This window comes from Oncorhynchus nerka, linkage group LG6 (assembly GCF_034236695.1).
Source record: "Oncorhynchus nerka isolate Pitt River linkage group LG6, Oner_Uvic_2.0, whole genome shotgun sequence".
Classification (NCBI taxonomy): Eukaryota; Metazoa; Chordata; class Actinopteri; order Salmoniformes; family Salmonidae; genus Oncorhynchus; species Oncorhynchus nerka.
The window spans coordinates 64091684-64114080 of NC_088401.1; the positions used below are offsets into that span (position 1 = coordinate 64091684).

General features: G+C 42.2%; 1 protein-coding gene across 1 annotated transcript in view; it reads left to right on the top strand.

The window, feature by feature from the left end:
* LOC115130837 (GPI ethanolamine phosphate transferase 2-like) overlaps nt 1-22397 on the top strand; it is a 118571-nt gene that overhangs the window by 45899 nt on the left and 50275 nt on the right. The window contains exons 7-8 of the mRNA XM_029662353.2: nt 11930-12147; nt 14814-15089. Coding sequence (XP_029518213.1) covers nt 11930-12147; nt 14814-15089 — 494 coding nt within the window. The remainder of the gene's footprint in view (nt 1-11929; nt 12148-14813; nt 15090-22397) is intronic.

Sequence of the window (22397 nt, forward strand, 5' to 3'; positions counted from 1 at the left end):
ACCTAAGTCTAGTTCCTGAGGCTATTACAACTCTGAGATAGTAACCTCAAAGCATCCTTGTTCTTCCTGTGTACACCATGGACATGCCTAGAGATCTACACAAACACCATCTCACAATAGACATGCCTAGACATCAACGCAAACATCCATCCTACTCCGGACATGCCTAGACATCAACTCAAGCATCCATCCTACTCCGGACATGCCTAGACCTCTACGCAAACAAACAGCCATCTCACGACGGACGTGCCTAGACCTCTACGCAAACAGCCATCTCACACCGGACGTGCCTAGACCTCTACGCAAACAGCCATCTCACGCCGGACGTGCCTAGACCTCTACGCAAACAGCCATCTCACGCCGGACGGCCTAGACCTCTACGCAAACAGCCATCTCACACCGGACGTGCCTAGACCTCTACGCAAACAGCCATCTCACACCGGACGTGCCTAAACCTCTACGCAAACAGCCATCTCACGCCGGACGTGCCTAGACCTCTACGCAAACAGCCATCTCACGCCGGACGTGCCTAGACCTCTACGCAAACAGCCATCTCACGCCGGACGTGCCTAGACCTCTACGCAAACAGCCATCTCACGACGGACGTGCCTAGACCTCTACGCAAACAGCCATCTCACGACGGACGTGCCTAGACCTCTACGCAAACAGCCATCTCACGACGGACGTGCCTAGACCTCTACGCAAAGAGCCATCTCACGCCGGACGTGCCTAGACCTCTACGCAAACAGCCATCTCACACCGGACGTGCCTAGACCTCTACGCAAACAGCCATCTCACGACGGACGGCCTAGACCTCTACGCAAACAGCCATCTCACGCCGGACGTGCCTAGATATCTACGCAAACAGCCATCTAACGTGGCATGTGCCTAGACATCTGCGCAAGCATCCACCTTCAGTAAATTAGCCTTCTTTCTTGACAAACACAGACAAGATGAAGAAATGCTAAAGTCAATCGGTGGCGTACCTCCTATCTTTCTGTTTCTTTTTTTCATTACCTTGTATTTCCTACATTCAGTAGTTCAATTACTGGGACCTCCTTTGAGTGGCTTTTCAATTTTTCTGCAGTAAAAGCAACAGGGAACCAGAGACTATTCAATCTGACATAAACCTCAGATAGAGGAAGTTGGAGAACGTGGCTGCTCTTAAAGTGAACTCTGCAAGGTTCAGGTTATTGCTGTCCTAGTCAGTGTCACTTTGATTAAGACAGCCCTAATATACATGTCAAGGTCACATCCAGCCAAGGACCAAGCAAGCAATGTGGTTCCAAGTTCAACCAAAGTGGCAATACCAAACAAATCACTATTAGACTGACACGGTGGTGCCTATGTCAAGGCGGCTCACACCTTTCCCTTTTTGACCTAACACGTCCATCTCAAGGTGATCATACAGTGCCTTCAGAAAGTATTCTGACCGCTTGACTTTTTCAAAATTATTACGTTACAGCCTTATTCTAAAATCGATTGAAAAATATATAAAAAATCCTCAACAATCTACACACAATACCTCATAATGACAAATTTAAAAATTAAAAACAAATACCTTATTTACATAATTATTCAGACCGTTTGATATGAGACTTGAAATTGAGCTCAGGTGCATCCTGTTTCCATTGATCATCCTTGATGTTTCTACAGCTTTGATTGGAGACCACCTGTGGTAAATTCAATTGATTGGACATGATTTGGAAACGCACACACCTGTCTATATAAGGTCCACTGTTGACAGTGCATGTCGGAGCAGAAACCAAGCCATGAGGTTAAAGGAATTGTTCATAGAGCTCCAAGACAGGATTGTGTCGCGGCACAGATCTGGGGAAGGGTACCAAAGAACACAGTGGCCTCAATCATTCTTAAATGGAAGAGGTTTGTAACCACCAACACTCTTCCTAGAGCTGGCCATCTGTCAAACTGAGCAATCGGTGGAGAAGGTCCATGGTTAGGGAGATGACCAAGAACCCGATGGTCACTCTCTCAGAGCTCCAGAGTTATTCTGTGGAGATGGAAGAACCTTGATACCAAGATTTAACTCTTTGGCCTGAATGCCAAGCGTCACATCTGGAGGAAACCTGGCACCATCCCTACGGTGAAGCATGGTGGTGACGGCATCATGCTGTGGGGATTTTTTTCAGCGGCAGGGACTGAGAGACTAGTCCGGATCGAAGGCAAAGATGAATGGCGCAAAGTACAGAGAGATCCTTGATGAAAACCTGCTCCTGAGCGCTCAAGACCTCAGACTGGGGTGAAGGTTCACCTTCCAACAGGACAAATACCCTAAACACACAGCCAAGACAATGCAGGAGTGGCTTCGAGTCAAATCTCTGAATGTCCTTGAGTGGCCTAGCCAGAGCCCGGACTTGAACCCGATCGACATCTCCGGAGAGACATGAAAATAGCTTTGCCGCAACGTTCCCCATCCTAACTCCAAGAACTTGAGAGGATCTGCAGAGATGAATGTCAGAAACTCCACAAGTACTGTGCCAAGCTTGTAGTGTCATACCCAAGAAGACTTGAGGCTGTAATCTCTGTCAAATGTGCTTCAACAAAGTACTGAGTAAACAGGACTGAATACTTGTGTAATTGTGATATTTCAGTTTTTCTAAAAACCTTTTTTTTTGTGTCATTATGGGGTATTGTGTGTAGATTGATGAGGGGGTGGAAACTATTTTAATACATTTGACAATAAGGCTGTAACCTAACAAAATGTGGGAAAAGTGCATGGGTCTGAATGCTTTCCGAAGGCGCTGTACATGAACAATTACATAGTGCTGGAATAAAGAATTGTGCTGGTACACATTTTTGGTGTTCATATTTGATGGGTGGACATTGTGATTTCCCCAAGGCTATGACCTCTGACTTGTGTGTGTCACAAATTTGTATTTTTATTGGCAGAGTATGATGAATTAAGGGCGTCTTGCTTCAGGGTCACCGTGTTGGAGCCCTTATAGCCGTAATCAGCAGTAGAGACGATATCAAAGCGATCCCCGTCCCTGTTTTGGAAAACATCTATGGGATTGGGCTGGAGGAATGTAACCATGCTCAATTTCATAGACAGAGCTATGGATGCAAAGACTGACCATGATATCAAAATGATGGTTTTAACCATGTTTTTATGCTATATATGGTTTGTTTTGTTTACAAAAATTGGAGTAAAACAAGCTTATGGGTTCTGATGGGGTACGACAGTTGAACAAGAATCAATGGGTCCATATCATTAATTTACAAGTCCAAAAATGGATATAGCAGCTGTAGATTACCTCTTTTACTTAAAATAGTATATCCCGAGTCACCACATAGTATATGTGAGGGAAAGTAGTGTCCAGTCCATGGCACTTCCAAATGTGTAAAAGCTGCCCCCATATTGAAAGTATCAGATGCACGTTACTACCAGTACTTAATTTTGTGTTCACCAAGACATTAGTTTTACTTTTGATACTGTCGTGTCTTTGGCTATGCCGGATTAATTGCTATGACATGCTATTCTATAAAATACTTTCTCCGTAAATAATATCACCTGATTGAGCTAATCAGGTAAATGTAATTAACTAGAGAGTCGGGCACCACAAAATAATATTTATAGAGCTGTTATCTTCCGAATAAACTCTTAAAGATTTAGCAATATTTTACATCAATAGCAGTCAACATTAATCGTCATCTTACTTCAGTCTCATATTCTGAAAGTTGTAAATTGGTTATCTGCAAGAATCCTGGCTAACAAGTTGAATCAGCAATACAAAATTGGGTTTAATTATTTATTTACAAAATACCTAACTAATCAAACAGAATAACATATGCAAAGAATTAATTATACCTGGATAATTCTTTACGTCATAGGAAACATCCCTAGCGGGCGGAACAGATATGACAGCTTGTTACACAAAGGAAAAGGGGCGGGGTTTGAGTGAAAGAGCGGGAGACTGGGGGAACAAAGGGAAGAAGCTGTGCTATCGTAAATACAGTATCTTATGCATTCAAATTACCGCGCATTTGGAAAAGGAAATTGCAATAAATATTTACTCTGAGCTGCACTTCAGTAGGTTGGTGGTAGGTGGAAGGCCGTGTTGCCAAACCGAGTCCTCTGTCCTTTGAAGAATGTCTCTGGTGGCCACTTGGATAAGTTGTAGTAACGTCGTTGTGTGGTAGATGGGATACTCTGTCTGTTCCTTCCTAACCTGCGTTTGCAGCTGCGGTCGCTAACTCAACGGCTAGGAGGTATCACTTCTGTCGTGAATAAGAGTTCAAAGTTCATACCATTCGCAACCAAAGCTCATGCTGATGATGTTGGCTTCATTCTGTAGTTTATTCTGAACCATTCTGACATGGGATCGTCATCTCACATCCGTGGAACAGATAGTTATGTTGTAGTCAAGAGCTTATATAGGAAGGAAGAGGAGGGTGTGTGAAAATATGTATAGCCTTTGTCCCTTCACAGGGGAGGGCCACTGATTGAGCAGCCCTATCTTATGAAAATCCAAATCTCACATTTTAGAAGCTAAAATCACATTTCATCCCATCACGAATAATTTCATATTCAAACATTTAAATTTAACAACAATTCCATGTGAATCTGATAACTCTGATGTGTAGACTTTCCACTGTGGAGTTTTGTCATCTTATCATTGATGAGAATGTTTCAGATGACAACCGAACTGACATCATATTCATTAAGTACCACTGCATATGTTCAATTGTTCGGATTACCAGAATATAGTTCATTTCCCCCCACATTCTGATGTTCCCAGAATCTCTATGTTAACCAAGGTGTTTTGCAAATGTAACCTTAGTAGGGTAGAGAGAGGAAAAAGGGGGGAAGAGGTATTTATGACAGTCATAAACCAACCCCCAGGCCAACGTCATGACAATACTCATGCTGTATAGAACAGAGGTGTTGTAATCTACATTTTTAGATTAGGAGATGAAACAACCACCACAATCCAGGGTCCTATTTAAGGAACTGAAATGTATTCTTACTTTGGGGGAGATTAACGTTTGAATTCTTCACATGCTCAACAAAACCAACGCTTACAGTGTTGTAACTTTAATGTATTACAGAGTTAATGTTTAAGTTAATTAATTGAGCTGTATCTAAAGACATTTCTTTACAGTTATTTACATATGTAATTGTATTGGTTAGTATTGAATTACGCTTTTTGCGACAGGAATGAGAGAGATAACGCGCCAGTTATGTGCAGGTGCAAAGTGATTAAGCTGACCTTTCCGCTAGCATCTTACCTGCATTGCTCTGTAGAATCTAAAGTTGTTAAATGTAACGTGAACAAGTATTATTACTAAAAGAAGCTTTCATATCAAACCCGACGTCCCCGAGTCATTACTTTGAAGACAGTTAATCTAAAATACAGTGCGATTCAAAGAAAATCTCTCCTACACATTAGGCCGAGTTCAAACATGCTTTCTCCCTGTGCGGAAATAATGTTATTTTAAAGTTAGTTGAATGTTTTTTTTTTTTTTTTTTTACCTAGCCCAGCCATCAGTTCATTGAACCTGCACTTCTTACTGCAATACAGCACTTCCCCCTCTTTCCTTTGTCTGCAGGAATCTGTCTCGCTGGTGGTTGATTGATTGAGCTTATTTATTTGTTTCTCTGGAGTGGAGGTACGGAGCTATGGATGAGGGGGAGAGGAGGGCACCAGAGGTTTGGTTTCTTGCTGACGGGGCTCATTTCTGTCCTAAGTGCTGTGGCATCCCCTCTCTAAAAACGTTGCCAACCACCTCAGTGGGAGGGCAAAAATAACACTGATGGTTTCATGACTCAGCAATATGACTGGATTGATTATTGAAGAAACCCGCCACTGGTTGGAATGATGTAACCTACTACAGGTGAAGGGCTGCCCTCGGCCTCATTGACAAGTCCCACTTCTTTTGATATGTTTTTCATCTTTTGTGGATTCAGCTAAAGCTAAACCATTGTTTCATTAAAATATGCTGTAATGAACTCTACATTTCCCAAAATTAGGATAACTGAAGAATTTAATTATTAATAGTAGGCATCATCAATGTACAAAAATGGTTGTTATTTCGAGACTAACGAAAGGCTAGTACATGAAATATGTTTGGCTGTGCAGTATACAAAATAGATGTTGTCCATTTTAAATACTGCTCAGGAGAAGACTAATGGTATGCCATGGGTTGTATCGCCTGTACCTATACTGACTTCTCAAGGTCTAATTGTTCCCTCTCTCCCTGATCGCCTCTCTGCCGTTCTGTCCTATTCCCTGTTTCTTGCTTTCCTTCTCCCTTGCTCTCTCTTTTTCTTTCTCAAGTCAAATCTAATTGTATTTGTCACATGCGCTGAATACAACAGGTACACCTTACCGTGAAATGCTTACTTACAAGAGAAGGGAGGGAGGACGACATTGAGAGAATTAATATCTACAGCCTAGAGAGAGCTGTCTGCGTTTCCAGTCATCTCTCTATTTCTCACTCTCTCTCTAGGCTGTAGATATTCATTCTCTCTCTGTCCTTCTCCTTCCTGCCTTCTCTCTGCCCTCTCCATTCTGAGTGGAGCCTGGCTGCAGCAATTAGCTGGCTGCCCGATGAGGAAAGTAAGGGCCATAATAGTCCCATTAGGAGACAGTGGAGAGGGAATAAAAAACCTGTGCCATGCCAGGCTAGGGCATTCATCTCTCCTAGCCCATGATCAATGAATTAAATGAAAGTTGAAGGGCGCCAAATGGATGGTGTGTCATCTTCGCTTCTCTGTTGGGGAAATCCAGAGCAGGACGGAAAGTGGGCCCTGTGTAGTGTACAGTAACTGAATGAGTTAATGATTTTGTTATTGTTTTGTGTAATTGGTGTTTAGCAGTACAACTGGTTACATTACTTTAATAAAATATATCAGTTGATGTGTATATCACATTTGTTTTATTTGAAGACTATTATTTCATTCTAAGTCATCTCATCTCTATAGAGCTGCTGCCTATGCTGTCTGACAAAATCACTATTTTAGAAGTTCTTCAAAGTAAATAAGGGAATACTTTTATGACTGCTGAATACCATCATTGAACAGTTCAGGTTGGATCTGATTTATCTTTAGTTAAACTGCTCATTGAGCTCACAGAAAAAAAACAGAACAAAATGGAATTCAAATAATTAAACTGACATCGTCATTAGTTGTTTAAAAACCACCGAAATGTCAGTTAATCGCTCAGCACTACTATAGGGTAATGAAAGTTCACATTAGAGTATACAGCCTATGTCTCTCACTCTGTCTTTTTAATTTATCTTTGGTTTGCTAATAACCCCCGGCATCTTGTGGCCTTCAGCTATCTTCTGACCCATCCCTCTTCCTTTTCTTTCTGACAGAGGGCCATCTGTATTGTTTTATTCATGCCCATTGCTGAAGGCTCTAATATTTCCACCTCCATTCCCGTGTCTGACATAATCACAATCACCATTTATCATAGTTATGCTCATATTATTCAGATCAGGAAAAAGTCAAGTAGTGTGAATTCTAGAACATTAGAATAAAGCCTAAACGAAGAAAGGCTGTTCTATATTGTACTCTACTTTTGAATGTCATTGTTCCCAAAGTTAGGGCTGTGATGGTCATGCAATTTTGGATAACTGTTATTTGTCAGCCAAATGACCATGGTCACTGTCAATGTTCCCTGTCATTTCTTCATCACCGAGCACATTTCAGGTCTGCTAAGAGCAAGCTTGAATGTTGTGAAAATGTTGTGCAAACTCAGCGTGCGTTTACTGTGAACACTGAGGCTGTATCCAGTTACGTTAGTTTTAACAGTGGCGATGTAGGCTTCTGTGGCTATTTGATCATAATTTAGACCTACTAGAGTGGCCTAACATAAAAAAAGTATAGAGAAAATGCATCCCATAACATTTTAACCTGGAAATAGCTGTACTATCATTCAGCCTACAGTAGAAGCCAATGTGTGGTGTTCAATCTAGGCCTACATTCCATGAGACTTCAGAAAAAAACATGCAGGGCTTGACATTAACCTGTTCATCCATTTGTCCTTCAGACCAAGGAGGTCATTTCTTTTTTTGAGGTCTGGCTGATTTATTTTTATTTTCCCATGATGTCATGCAAATAGGCACTGAGTTTGAAGGTAGGCCTTGAAATACATCCACAGGTACACCACCAATTGACTCAAATTATGTAAATTAGCCTATCAGAAGCTTCTAAAGCCATGTCATAATGTTCTGGAATTTTCCAAGCTGTTTAAAGGCACAGTCAACTCAGGGTATGTAAACTTCTGACCCACTGGAATTGTGATACAGTGAATTAGAAGTGAAATAATCTGTCTGTGAACAATTGTTGGAAAATATGTCATGCACAAAGTAGATGTCCTAACCAACTTGTCAAAACTATAGTTTGACTCCAACCTAAGTGTATTTAAACTTCCGACTTCAACTGTATCATGCAAAAAACAATGTTACTCCTATGAACAGAGAAAGTTAAGTATTCTTTGATATTAAAAGACCCAAGCCACTAATAATAACACAAGGATATATATAGTCGTGGCCAAAAGTTTTGAGAATGACACAAATATTAATGTCCACAAAGTTTGCTGCTTCAGTGTCTTTAGATATTTTTGTCAGATGTTACTATGGAATATTGAAGTATAATTACAAGCATTTCATAAGTGTCAAAGGCTTTTATTTACAATTACATGAAGGTGATGCAAAGAGTCTATTTGCAGTGTTCACCCTTCTTTTTCAAGACCTCTGAAATCCGCCCTGGCATGCTGTCAATTAACTTCTAAACCACATCCTGATTGATGGTAGCCCATTCTTGCATAATCAATGCTTGGAGTTTGTCAGAATTTGTGGGTTTTTGTTTGTCCACCCTGCACTCTGCATGCACAGTGCATTCTTCCATCACATGTACAGCTGATTCTCAAGATCTTGCACACTAATGAGATGCTATTGAGCCCACACTACAATGCTGTCTGAGCCAAGGACTACATGCTTTCTGGTAATTTTTAATTACAATACTGGGTGGGGTAAATATATTTTATATGACATACATTATTTTCTGTTAACTAGTGAATAGTAGCCTATGGCAAAGTGTGTTTAAATCATTTTTAACGTAACAATTTCTGCTAGTTAGTTTTTGCTACCATGTGGGTTTTAGCTTGCTTGAGCCTGCTAACTGAGGAGTGTTAATTCCATACATGTTTAATTTTAAAACATGTATCTTGCAAAGGAGTTGTTTAATCTATCTGCTTAACTATTTATCTGTACATGAAATTGTATTTGTTTTTTCTTTTTTAACTCATTTTATCTAATCTTTACAGGAAAATGCCACGAGCACTATCTGATGTGTGGAGACATTTCACTGCAGCTAATGTAGAAGGAAAGGCTGTGTACATTTGCAAATACTGTGCCAAATCATATGTGAAGAATGCAACAAAGATGCAGAATCATCTGGCCAAGTGCATGAAGTTCCCTCAGCACTCACAACAATCAACCTCTGACAAAAGTCCCTCTACTTCTTTTCGAGGTGGAAATTATGAATCAGATACCTTATCGATAGGAACAGCTCATGGTCCTCCTGGAATCAGAAGTTTTTTTTGACTGAATGGAGGAACATAGTCAGAGAAATACTGATTAATGTCTTGCTTGAGCTATTGTGTGCAACTGGTTCACCTCTGAAGCTAACAGGCAATGTGTATTGGAAGAGATTTCTGAATGTTCTTCACCCAGCATACACCCCTCCAACCAGACATGCTTTATCTACTAATTTGCTGGATTCAGAGTTCAGCTGAGTTCAAGTGAAGGTCAAGCAAATCATATAGAAAGCAGACTGCATTGCAATCATCTCTGATAGGTGGTCGACTGTTCGTGGGCAAGGAATAATTAACTACATCGTCTCCACCCCTCAACCAGTATTCTACAAGAGCACAGACACAAGGGACAACAGACACACTGGTCTCTACATTGCAGATGAGCTGAAGGCAAACATCAATGACCTTGGACCATAGAAGGTATTTGCAATACTGCGAACATGAAGGCTGCTTGGTTTAAATTGGAGGTGTCCTACCCTCACATCACACCCATTGGAGGTGTCCTACCCTCACATCACACCCATTTGAATCTGCTCCTCAAGGACATCATGGCACTGAGAACAATGGATACACTCTACAAGAGAGCCAAGGAAATGGTTAGGTATGTGAAGGGTCATCAAGTTATAGCAGCAATCTACCTCACCAAGCAAAGTGAGAAGAATAAGAGCACCACATTGAATCTGTCCAGCAAGTTGTCATCATGTTTGACAGTCTCCTGGAGGGGAAGCAGTCTCTCCAAGAAGTGACCATATCACAGTCTGCCGATATGGACAGCCCCATCAAGGGGATCCTCCTGGATGATGTATTTTGGAGAGATTGGTAAGCAGCTTGAAACTCCTGAAACATATAGCAGGAGCCATTGCACGGATTGAGGGAGACAATGCCATCCTGTCAGATGTTCAGACTCTGCTTGCAAATGTAAGAGAAGAAATCCGTACTGCCCTGCCCACTTCGCTGTTGCTCCAAGCAGAGGAAACTGCAGTTCTGAAATGCATCAAAAAGAGTGAAGACTTCTGCCTGAAGCCCATACACTCCGCAGCGTACATGTTGGACCCCAAGAATGCTGGAAAGAGCATCCTGTCTGGTGCAGAGATCAACAAGGCCTATGGTGTCATCACTACTGTGTCTCGCCACCTTGTCCTGGATGAGGGCAAGGTTCTTGGCAGTCTGGCGAAGTACACTTCCAAGCAAGGGCTTTGGGATGGAGATGCAATATCGCAGTTGTGCCAACATATCTCATCAGCCACCTGGTGGAAGGGACTTTGTGGATCTGAGGCTCTTTCCCCGGTTGCCTCCATCATCCTCCAAATCCCACCAACATCAGCCGCCTCAGAGCGCAACTGGTCCTTGTTTGGGAACACGCACACCAAGGCACGCAACAGGCTGACCAATACAAGGGTTGAAAAATTGGTGGCCATGTGGGCTTGTTTGGTGTTTTTTGAGCCTGACAAGTCATCAAGGTTGGAAAGTGACAGTGAAGATGAGGCCTCAGAGTCTGCTGTTCAAGAGGTGGACATTGAGGAGGTCCAGGGAGAAGACATGGAAGCCTGAAAGGAAGACAACCAAAGCTTTAGTTTTTAGACTCTCATTTTACAGATGTATGTTGGAAATGTTTTTGGGTGATGCCATGGATCATTGGGGATCATTCAATATTCCCTTTCTTTTGTTGTTCAGTGAAATCATCCCATGTGAAGAGTCAACTCATTTAAAGTTCAATTCGTAACTAAATTGTTGTTTTTTATTTATATTGGAAGGATTTCATCATTTGCAATTATGATTAGGTAAAAGGTTTATGTTTCTGTCTCCATATGATATGGTAAATATATCCAATACAAAAAACATGAATATTAATTTGCACATTTTCCCATATTTTCCCGTTAATTTCCACGGAAAGTTTCAACCTCCTGAATATTCCCCATAATGTGCAACCCTAATCCTGACCATTATGAGTTGGATCCGAGTTGGCAACCTCAATGCTAATGGAGCTATACACCTGCATACAAATGATATGGAGTGAATGTACTGTTGGCCCACTTCATTTAAGTGCAGTTGATTGATTATGCGTTACTCCAAGTCTCCAACGCAAATTATTTGAGCGTAAATGTGTAAATGATTACCTGTGTTTTTTTTCTACCACCGGATTAACTATTAGCATGTCATTGTGTAATTTTAAATATATACAATAGTCTTTAAAGGTGATACATTTAGTTATGTTTTGTCTACGTGTGCGACTTGCAGTAGTAGTTTGTTTATTGTTCATGATGTGTAATTGATTGATTTATTCATATGCATATTATATCACAAACCCACATTTTGTCATTACACCTTCCATTCCTCGCCCTCCTCTCATATCTCTCCCACAGAGGAGGGCTATGAGCAGTTCCGTGTGGCAGAGAAGTCCCATGGTAACTGGGTGAAGCTGGTGGTGGAGGGCAACACATCAGAGGTGCTGACCAACATGGGGAAGAAGGTGTTCAAGCAGTACCTGGAGGCCCTCAGGGCCATGAGCGAAGCCCTCAGCAAGCAGCTGGGCAAATATGACATATATTCCATGGTGGTGGGCATGGTCCTTGTCTTCCAGGTGGGTATTGGGGTGTTGCCCCTAGATGCTTGTCAGTTTGTAATTTTCCTCAGGAATTGCTAAGGTTAGGCTTGAAGGGAAACTGATCCTAGATCTGTACCCAGGGGAAACAGCACCCCGGAGCTGGGAGTGGGCCAAGAATCAGGGGGCAGGAACTTTCCTGATGAGGGTGGTGGTGGTGAGGCTGTAGTGAATAATATCTTGTGTATATATACCTCACATGTGACCCGTAATAACACTATGCAATTTCTATATTAACAAAGTCTATTCATATATTATCTGACTCCATATGTGTATATGGACAATTTAGCAATGTGCAAGCAGGACTGTTGAGTTACAGGAAAATACTATCAAGAAATGTCTGGGAGCTTCCAATCAGATATCAGACCTAAAGGATGTCATCACAACAGCTTCCCAGAGGTGTGACAGAATGGGGGTTGTTGAGAGCAACACAGACATTTCAGCATTCCTGAGAAACGCATCATGATTAGGGACACTTTTCTACATACCCAAACTGTTAAGTACAGTATACATGCATGCCAGTGCATGGTATGGTGTGTGACCATGGTGTTATATTGCTGATGGTTTCTATGGTGTATGGCATTGGCCTAAATAAGCACTTAGCATTCTAAACTGTTGGGATGAGGTACCTACATCCATAAAGATCCCACATCCAAATATATTAGCATTTTAAGATGCCAATTCTGCTCCTGAAGAGACCCAAAATCTAGACTAGGCATATTCATAGAACACAATCAATATTAATGAAACAAATGTAATGTTGATATTACGCTTCACTTTATTAAAGCCCATGGTTTACATAGTGTTGATATAGCCTTCAATTATTTAAATGACCTTGAGCTAGTGTGAGAAGAATTCGACAGTTGGAACAGATCTCTACTGCTCTTTGTTGAGCAAGCATTTCTCCAAGTAAACTTTTTCTGGGGCCGAAGGGGCTCGCGGTAACTGTACAACTTTACAACATTCCTTGGCTTGTACAACGATTCTGCCACGTGAACGATATTGAATGGGGCAATTCCCACACGTTCCCTTCAAAACAAATTAACAAAGCTAAATCTGCCGCACTGACTGTTGCAGTCACAACTAATGTGCATTTCAATATGTTTTGATCATTTAATCTTGGAGAAGAGGCTTTAATATGCAAAAAGCTAATTTTGCGGTAGAAGCTGAAAACAATAATTGTAACAATCACAGAACGTGTTGGCAACTGCTCCCTTGCATTCCTTGTGTAAGGGTTTGACTTAACGTAGGACTGTTTTGGATCATTGGTAGAGCTGTTTTTATAAAATATACTGTATGTTATAACCCCATGGGTTTAGAATAGGGCTGGGAACTGCCAGGGACCTCATGATATTATCACCATACTGTCAATATGATAATGTATTGCAATTCTCACGATTCTAAATGTATTGCGATTTGATGTTCCAAACATATTGCTCACCATATATCTGCTGCAAGAGAGACAAGAGAGCCATGAGAAAGCGAGTTTTGATCAGTCAGGGAGATAAAATTCCTGAAAACATGTTGGCCCACTATTTAAAAAGAAGATGGAGAACAAGCCTATAGGTTGAAAAATAGTTTTGGCGTAGGTACAGTCACGTAGCGCTGGCTTTTAAAAAACAATAGGTTGTGTCAAAGTATCAATAAAATATCATCCAAAATAATATTGGGATATTTAACTGTCGATTAAAAAATAAATACGTTTGCATCCACTTTTAGAATTTGCTTAGAAATGGTAAATACTGTACTCACAAGTCATAATTCCAGTTTGTATGGTTTTCCATTTGAATTCACTGGCTTTGCTGTCATGTTCACGCTTTTAGACTGTTTTCCTTCAAGTTACTTATTTCTTATCAGAGATAAAAATGCTAATTCTAGCATGACATAGAACGCTCTGTATAGACTCCCCAGTGAGCATTATTGGGAGCAGTGGGGAAAGTTGATAAAAAATATCCCTAACTCTGAATTGAAACTAAGAAGTGTCCCTCAGAGGTGACTGCCTCCCATCTGGAAGAAAGAAGTGAAAGATGCAAAGAGAGAGAAAAGAGGCTGTTTTCAAAAGAAAAGTTGGGACTTGTCAGCATTTTGTTACAGTCAGTACTCAAGGACAAAGCAACTAGTCATCTTTCTAGTGCACCGTCCCTGATAGATTTAGTCCGTAGAGATGGGACGAAAAAGGGAACTGCATAGCAAAGGACATGGAACACGTGTCTCTGGTGTTTAATTTGAAAAGAATGAGCTTGTATATTTGCTTCCAAGACGGCACATTCAAAGGTTCCAGTTGAAAGACTTCAGTCAAGCCAAAATGCAAATATCGAGAAGCACACAGATGATGCTTTAGCTTTGACTCAATCCAAGCCACATCAACCACGGATTGACAAATGTCTGTTCTCTGTACCCTCACACTCTACTTGCGGGCCCTTGACTCAAGTGTTACCTCATAGCTTGCCCATCTATCCATCCATCTCTTTCCATCTGCTGTTTCCTTTACTGTTTGACTCATACAACAGTTGCAACAGTAGAGATGAGCTTGGTCTGTCTGGTGTTAGTGCTGTATCTGCATGCATATGTAAATACACCATTGAGTCTGTTTTTATTTAATTCCAGGATTTTCTGAGTGTGTGCATTCCCCTTTCTCTTTCCAGCTCCTTCTCCTCCTGCTGCTGGCCATGCCCGAGGCACTGAGCAGTGCCTCAGAGGTGGATCTCCCTGTGTCCTCTGCTCTGCTCTCGCTGCCCTTCTACCTGCTGTGCTTGCTCCTCTCCTCCGTGCACGTGCTGGTGTGCACCTCGGCCGAAAGCTCCTGTTACTTCTGCAGCCTCTCCTGGGGACTGGTGTTCGGGGCAGTGGCCCTCTCCTCAGCCCTGCTCTGCATCCTGGTATCCATGGCAGCCAGGAGGGGAGCAAAGCCCCCTGGGAAGGTGAGTACATCAACACTGAGACATTAGTAGCTCTTTGTCTTCTAAAGACTGGTCATACTTTACGCTCTGCTGTTTTCCTTGTGTGTATTAAAAACAACCTAGCAATTAATGGTAGTAGTTACGTTTTGGGTTCTTTTGAAGTAATTAAAACAAGCACCTCTTAACCATTTCATAACAGCATATCGTAACAGTGTCTTTCACTGACATTTCTCTTACATTTAAATTAGACCACTTTTGAGGTCTGAAAAGGTGCATGGTCTTTTCTGACCATCCCCAACCACAGTAGCCTATACCCTGCCATCGGCATCATTGCGGAGACAGATGAAATAATTGCATTAGCGTCATAGTGCAAAACGAGCATGTTGATAAAAAAAAGGCCTTCCATGCCTTCCTCCTGGCAGATGTTCTGAAAGAGCTGCAAAACCTCAAAACCTGGACCCGTACAAATCAGCTGGGCGTGACAATCTGGACCCTCTATTTCTGAAACTATCCGCCGCCATTGTCGCAACCCCTATTACCAGCCTGTTCAACCTCTCTTTCATATTGTCTTGAGATCCCCAAGGACTGGAAAGCTGCCGCGGTCATCCCCATCTTCAAAAGGGGAGACACCCTGGACCCAAACAGTTTCAGACCTATATCCATCCTGCCCTGCCAATCTAAGGTCTTCCAAAGCCAAGTCAACAAACAGATCACTGACCATCTCGAATCCCACCGTACCTTCTCCACTGTGCAATCTGGTTTCCGAGCCAGTCACGGGTGCACCTCAGCCAGGCTAAAGGTACTAAACGATATCATATCCGCCATTGATAAAATACAGTACTGTGCAGCCGTCTTCATCGACCTGGCCAAGACTTTCGACTCTGTCAATCACCATATTCTTATCGGCAGACTCAGTAGCCTCGGTTTTTCTAATGACTGCCTTGCCTGGTTCTCCAACTACTTTGCAGACAGAGTTCAGTGTGTCAAATTGGAGGGCATGTTGTCTGGTCCTCTGGCAGTCTCTATGGGGGTGCCACAGGGTTCAATTCTCAGGCCGACTCTTTTCTCTGTATATATCAATGATGTTGCTCTTGCTGCGGGCGATTCCCTGATCCACATCTACGCAGACGACACCATTCTGTATACTTCTGGCCCTTCCTTGGACACTGTGCTATCTAACCTCCAAACGAGCTTCAATGTCACACAACACTCCTTCCCGTGACCTCCAACTGCTCTTAAACGCTAGTAAAACCAAATTCATGCTTTTCAACCGTTCGCTGCCTGCACCAGCACGCCCGACTAGCATCACCACCCTGGATGGTTCCGACCTAGAATATGTGGACATCTATAAGTACCTAGGTGTCTGGCTAGACTGTAAACTCTCCTTCCAGACTCATATCAAACATCTCCAATCTAAAATCAAATCTAGAATCGGCTTACTATTTCGCAACAAAGCCTCCTTCATTCACGCCACCAAACTTACCCTGGTAAAACTGACTATCCTACCAATCCTCGACTTCGGCGATGTCATCTACAAAATGGCTTCCAATACTCTACTCAGCAAACTGGATGCAGTTTATCAAAGTGCCATCCGCTTTGTTACTAAAGCACCTTATACCACCCACCACTGCGACCTGTATGCTCTAGTCGGCTGGCCCTCGCTACATATTCGTCGCCAGACCCACTGGCTCCAGGTCATCTACAAGTCCGTGCTAGGAAAAGCTCTGCCTTATCTCAGTGCACTGGTCACGATGGCAACACCCACCCGTAGCACGCGCTCCAGCAGGTGTATCTCACTGATCATCCCTAAAGCCAACACCTCAATTGGCCGCCTTTCCTTCCAGTTCTCTGCTGCCATTGACTGGAACGAATTGCGAAAATTGCTGAAGCTGGAGACTTATATTTCCCTCACTAACTTTAAACATCTGCTATCTGAGCAGCTAACCGATCGCTGCAGCTGACCATCTGATCATTTATCACTCCAGTGTTAATCTGCTAAATTGTACTTATTCGCCTACCTCCTCATGCCTTTTGCACACAATGTATATAGAAAAAAAATTATACTGTGTTATTGACTTGTTTATTGTTTACTCCATGTGTAACTCTGTGTTGCTGTCTGTTCACACTGCTATGCTTTATCTTGGCCAGGTCGCAGTTGTAAATGAGAACTTATTCTCAACTAGCCTACCTGGTTAAATAAAGGTGAAATAAATAAATAAAATACAAAATTTCAAAATTGCACCTCAAGCATGCAACAAAAAGAGAAGTGAATAATGAACGTTCATTTACCCTTGCTAGATAAAGGCAGACAAGTTTTTAAAGACAAACCAGTATTTTTCTCCATCTAATGAGATTAGAAACACCCGTGTCACCAAGCTTTCTCAATTACAGTATGTCTGAAGAAGTGGCCACTTCTACCCCTTCTGGGAACTAACAGAAAGTGCTGACAGGTGAAAAGAACGTCGAGAGAGAAAAGGCTAATAAGTGAGTCTGTTCCAGAGAAAAAAATATTGCCCTTCCCATGCACCTAAATAAAGAGCTGGAAGGAAGATATCTTCTTGTTTGTTGAGGTCGTGTTGTGCAGTGAAACATAGGGAGTCTGACAAGCCATTGATCACTTCAGTTAGTTTCTCCATACAGTCTGACATGCATTGATCACTGCAGTTATGGTCTTCTCTCCATAGTGTGAGTCTTGTTTATGTTATTTGGGGTTAGGGTTGCCTAACCAGATGTCAGAAACACTTTTTTAGCGTTTGAAATCTTTTGCTAAGTGGACATCTTGTGTGGTCGGCTCTCCTTTAGCTGGATGATGTGTCCAATGATGCTCACTCTGTCCAAGAGACAATCACATTCTGGAGCTATGTACTAACATGACAATAGCAGTGTTCGAATACTCATACTAACCGCACTAATGCCAGCAGCATACCACCCTGCATACCACTGCTGGCTTGTTTCTGAAGCTAAGCAGGGTTGGTCCTGGTCAGTCCCTGGATGGGAGACCAGATGCTGCTGGAGGGCCAGTAGGAGGCACTCTAAAAAAAAAAAATCACAAATAATATCCCAATTCCCCAGTCCTGTGTAGGGTGCCGTCTTTCGGATGGGGCGTTAAATGGATCTCCTGACTCTCTGGGGCCATTAAATATCAAATGGCACTTATCGTAAGAGTAGGGGTGTTAACCCCGGTGTCCTGGCTAAATTCCCAATCTGGCCCTCAAACCATCACGGTCACCTAATAATCCCCAGTTTACGATTGGCTCATTCACCCCCTCCTGTCCCCTGTAACTATTCCCCAGGTCGTTGCTGTAAATGAGAACGTGTTCAATTTACCTGGTAAAATAACGAATTTAAAAAAATAACCATACTATTTGTGAATTAGTATATCGAATGCTTATAGGTCATAGTATGGGCATAGTATGCCAAAAGTTCCCGGATGTTGTACTAAATTCGCCAAGATATGAAGTTTTACGTGCTTTAGGGCCCATAATGCAATTATTCAGGAAATGGGCGTGGCTTCACATCTTTTTCAGAAAATATCCAGCCGAAGTACGAGAGCGGATACAAATGCATTGTTTTAACTAATTATGACAATGTTCAGAAAATGTATCAATGTAATAAAGTAATTACTTTTCAAATATGTTACCTTACACGTTATGTTGGCTGACAATTTGTTAGCTATTCTGTCCTTTGCGCTGGCTACCTACTCCGATTTCAGAGCACTCTCGTCTGAGTGTACCAGAGCGTAGAATAATGAATTTACGAATGCTCAACACCGGTTGAATATTGCAGGTGTCAGTAAACGTAGGCTAAAAAAACGTAATTAAATGGTTGCCAGCAGCACAGTTGCAGTCATGCTCTGCTAGGGCGAGTAAAATGGTCAGAGTGGCCTCATTTGTGTCTGGAAGTAGCTAGCCAATGTTAGCTTGGGTGCTTGACTGCGGGTTGTAAGGTCAGAACGCTCAAATCAACCCTACTCCTCGGCCTGAGCGTCCAGTGTGCGCTTGGAGAGTGAAAGGCTGTGAATTTACAAACGGACAATCTGACAACGCTCTGAATTTGCGAGCGCACTCTGGCACTCCATATTGAATTTAAGAACACACCCGAAGTCGTAAAATGTCTAACTAGTAAGTTGTTAGGCTAACTACAGTGCCTTGCAAAAGTATTCATCCCCCTTGCGTTTTTCCTATTTTGTTGCAATTCAACCTATAATTTAAATGGATTTTTATTTGGATTTCATGTAATGGACACAAAATAGTCAAAATTGGTGAAGAGAAATTAGGAAAAAAACGTATTTAAAAAAATAAAAAAAAACGGAAAAGTGGTGCGTGCATATGTATTCACCCACTTTGCTATGAAGCCCCTAAATAAGATCTGGTGCAACCAATTACCTTCAGAAGTCACGTAATTAGTTAGATTGCAGCAGGTGTACTTTATTTAAGTGTCACATGATCTGTCACATGATCTCACCAAGCAAGCGGCACCATGAAGACCAAGGAGCTGTCCAAATAGGTCAAGGACAAAGTTGTGGAGAAATACAGATCAGCGTTGGGTTGTAAATGTTTTTTATCAGAAACTTTGAACATCCAACGGTACACCATTAAATCCATTATTAAAAACTTGAAAGAATATGGCACCAGAACAAACCTGCCAAGAGAGGGCTGCCCACCAAAACTCACGGACCAGGCAAGGAGGGCATTAATCAGAGGCAACAAAGAGAAACCTGTAGGAGCTGCAAAGCTCCACAACGGATATTGGAGTATCTGTCCATAGGACTACTTGAAGCCGTACACTCCACAGAGCTGGGCTTTATGGAAGAGTGGCCAGAAAAAAAGCCATCGTTTAAAGAAAAAAATAAGCAAACATTTTTGGTGTTCGCCAAAAGGCATGTGGGAGACTCCCCACACATATAGAAGAAGGTACTCTGGTCAGATGGCTTTTTGGCCATCAAGGAAAACGCTATGTCTGGCTCAAACCCAACACCTCTCATCACCCCGAGAACACCATCATGGTGGTGGCAGCATCATGCTGTGGGGCTGTTTTTCATCGGCAGGGACTGGGAAACTAGTCAGAATTGAAGGAATGATGGATGGCTCTAAATACAGGGAAATTCTTGAGGGAAACCTGTTTGTCTTCCAGAGATTTGAGAATCTGTGGTATGACTTAAAGATTGCACCAGCGGAACCCATCCAACTTGAAGGAGCTGGAAAAGTTTTGCCTTGAAGAACGGGCAATAATCCCAGTGGCTAGATGTGCCAAGCTTATAGAGAAATAACCCAAGAGACTTGCAGCTGTAATTGCTGCAAAAGGTGGCTCTACAAAGTATTGACTTTGGGGGGGGTGAAAAGTTATGCACGCTCAAGTTTTCTGTTTTTGTTGTCTTATTTCTTGCTTGTTTCGCAAGAAAAAATATTTTGCATCTTCGAAGTGGTAGGCATGTTGTGTAAATCAAATTATACAAACCCCCAAAATCAATTTTAATTCCAGGTTGTAAGGCAACAAAATAGGAAAAATGGCAAGGGGGGTCAATACTTTCGCAAGCCACTGTAGCTAGCAAAAGGTTGCATAGCAACAGCATCAACTTCCGGTAGACAGGCGAAGAGCTAGTACGCTCAACTGAAAGCATACTGTTTGTTTACAGTATACTAAAATGAACTAATAGTGTATATAGTATGTAGTATATACTCATTAGGTATGTAGTTTACAGTATGTTAGTATTACTTCAACTGATCATGTAAAGGTAACTGCCAAAATAAAGGAAACGCCAAGATAAAGTGTCTTAATAGGGCATTGGGCCACCACATGCCGCCAGAACTGCTCCAATGCACCTTGGCATAAATTCTACAAGTGTCTGGTACTCTGTTGGAGTGACCTATTCTTCCATGAGATATTCCATAATTTGGTGTTTTGATGGTGGTGGAAAGTGCTCTCACGCCCTGCTCCAGAATCTCCCATAAGTGTTCAATTGGGTTGACAGTTGGTGCCTGAGAGACACAGACGCGTACATGAAACCCCTTATGCTCCTTTGAGACACCTCTTTCAACGTCACTGAGAAATGAGAAACTGGGCGTTTTTATACATGACCCTAAGCATGATGGGATGTTAATTGCTTTTTTAACTTCGGAACTTTCAATATACTTTGTATCCCTCATTTACTCAATTGTTTCTTTATTTGGCAGTTAGCTTTAGGTCATACTGTATATCAGTGTTGCCCATCTCCGGTCCTCCAGTACCCCCAACAGCCCATCGCCAGTACCCCCAACAGCCCATCGCCAGTACCCCCAACAGCCCATCACCAGTACCCCCAACAGCCCACAATTTTGTTGTAGCCGTGGACAAAATCAACCGATTCAAATTGTCAAAGGCTTAGAAATTATTTGACATGTGCTTGTCCGGGGCCAAAACAAAAAGATGTGCTGTTGGGGGTACTCAAGGACCGGAGTTGGGAAACACTGCTGTATATTATAGGAAGTATGATTGATTAAACACGAGGGGTCAGAATATTCATAATTGACTCAAATTCTTCTGTGTTAAATACCTTTTTTTCTCAATACCTCACTTTGGAATTAATATCTGATGAGGCCTAATAAATTTGTTTTGTACATCCTGATTAATGACCGTGTTCACTCTCCGGTCTTTCAATCATCATACACTACATGACCAAGAGTATGTGGACACCTGCTAGTCGAACATCTCATTCAAAAATCATGGGCATTAATATGGAGTTGGTCCCCTCTTTGCTGCTCTAACAGCCTCTACTCCTATGGGAAGGCTTTCCACTAGATGTTGGAACATTGCTGCAGGGACTTGCTTTCGTTCAGCCACAAGCATTTATTAGGTTGGGCACTGGCTCAAAGTCGGCGTTCCAATTCATCCCATAGGTGTTCGATGGGGTTGAGGTCAGGGCTCTGTGCAGTACAGTCTAATTATTCTACACCGATCTCGACAAACCATTTCTGTATGGACCTCACTTTGTGCACGAAGGCATGCTAAAACAGGAAAGGGCCTTCCCCAAACTGTGGCCACAAAGTTGGAAGCACAGAATCATCTAGAATGTTGTAGTGTTACAATTTCCCTTCACTGGAGCGAAGGGGCCAATTCTGAACCATGAAAAATTGCCCCAGACCATTATTTGTGCTTCACCAAACTTTACAGTTAGCAATATGCATTCAGGCAGGTAGTGTTCTCCTAGCATCCACATCTGCCAAAGCCAGATGGTGAAGCGTTATTCATCACTTCAGTGAACGCATTTCCACTGCTCCAGAGTCCAATGGCAGTGAGCGTTACACCGCTCCAGCCGACGCTTGGCATTGCGCATGGTCATCTTAGGCTTGT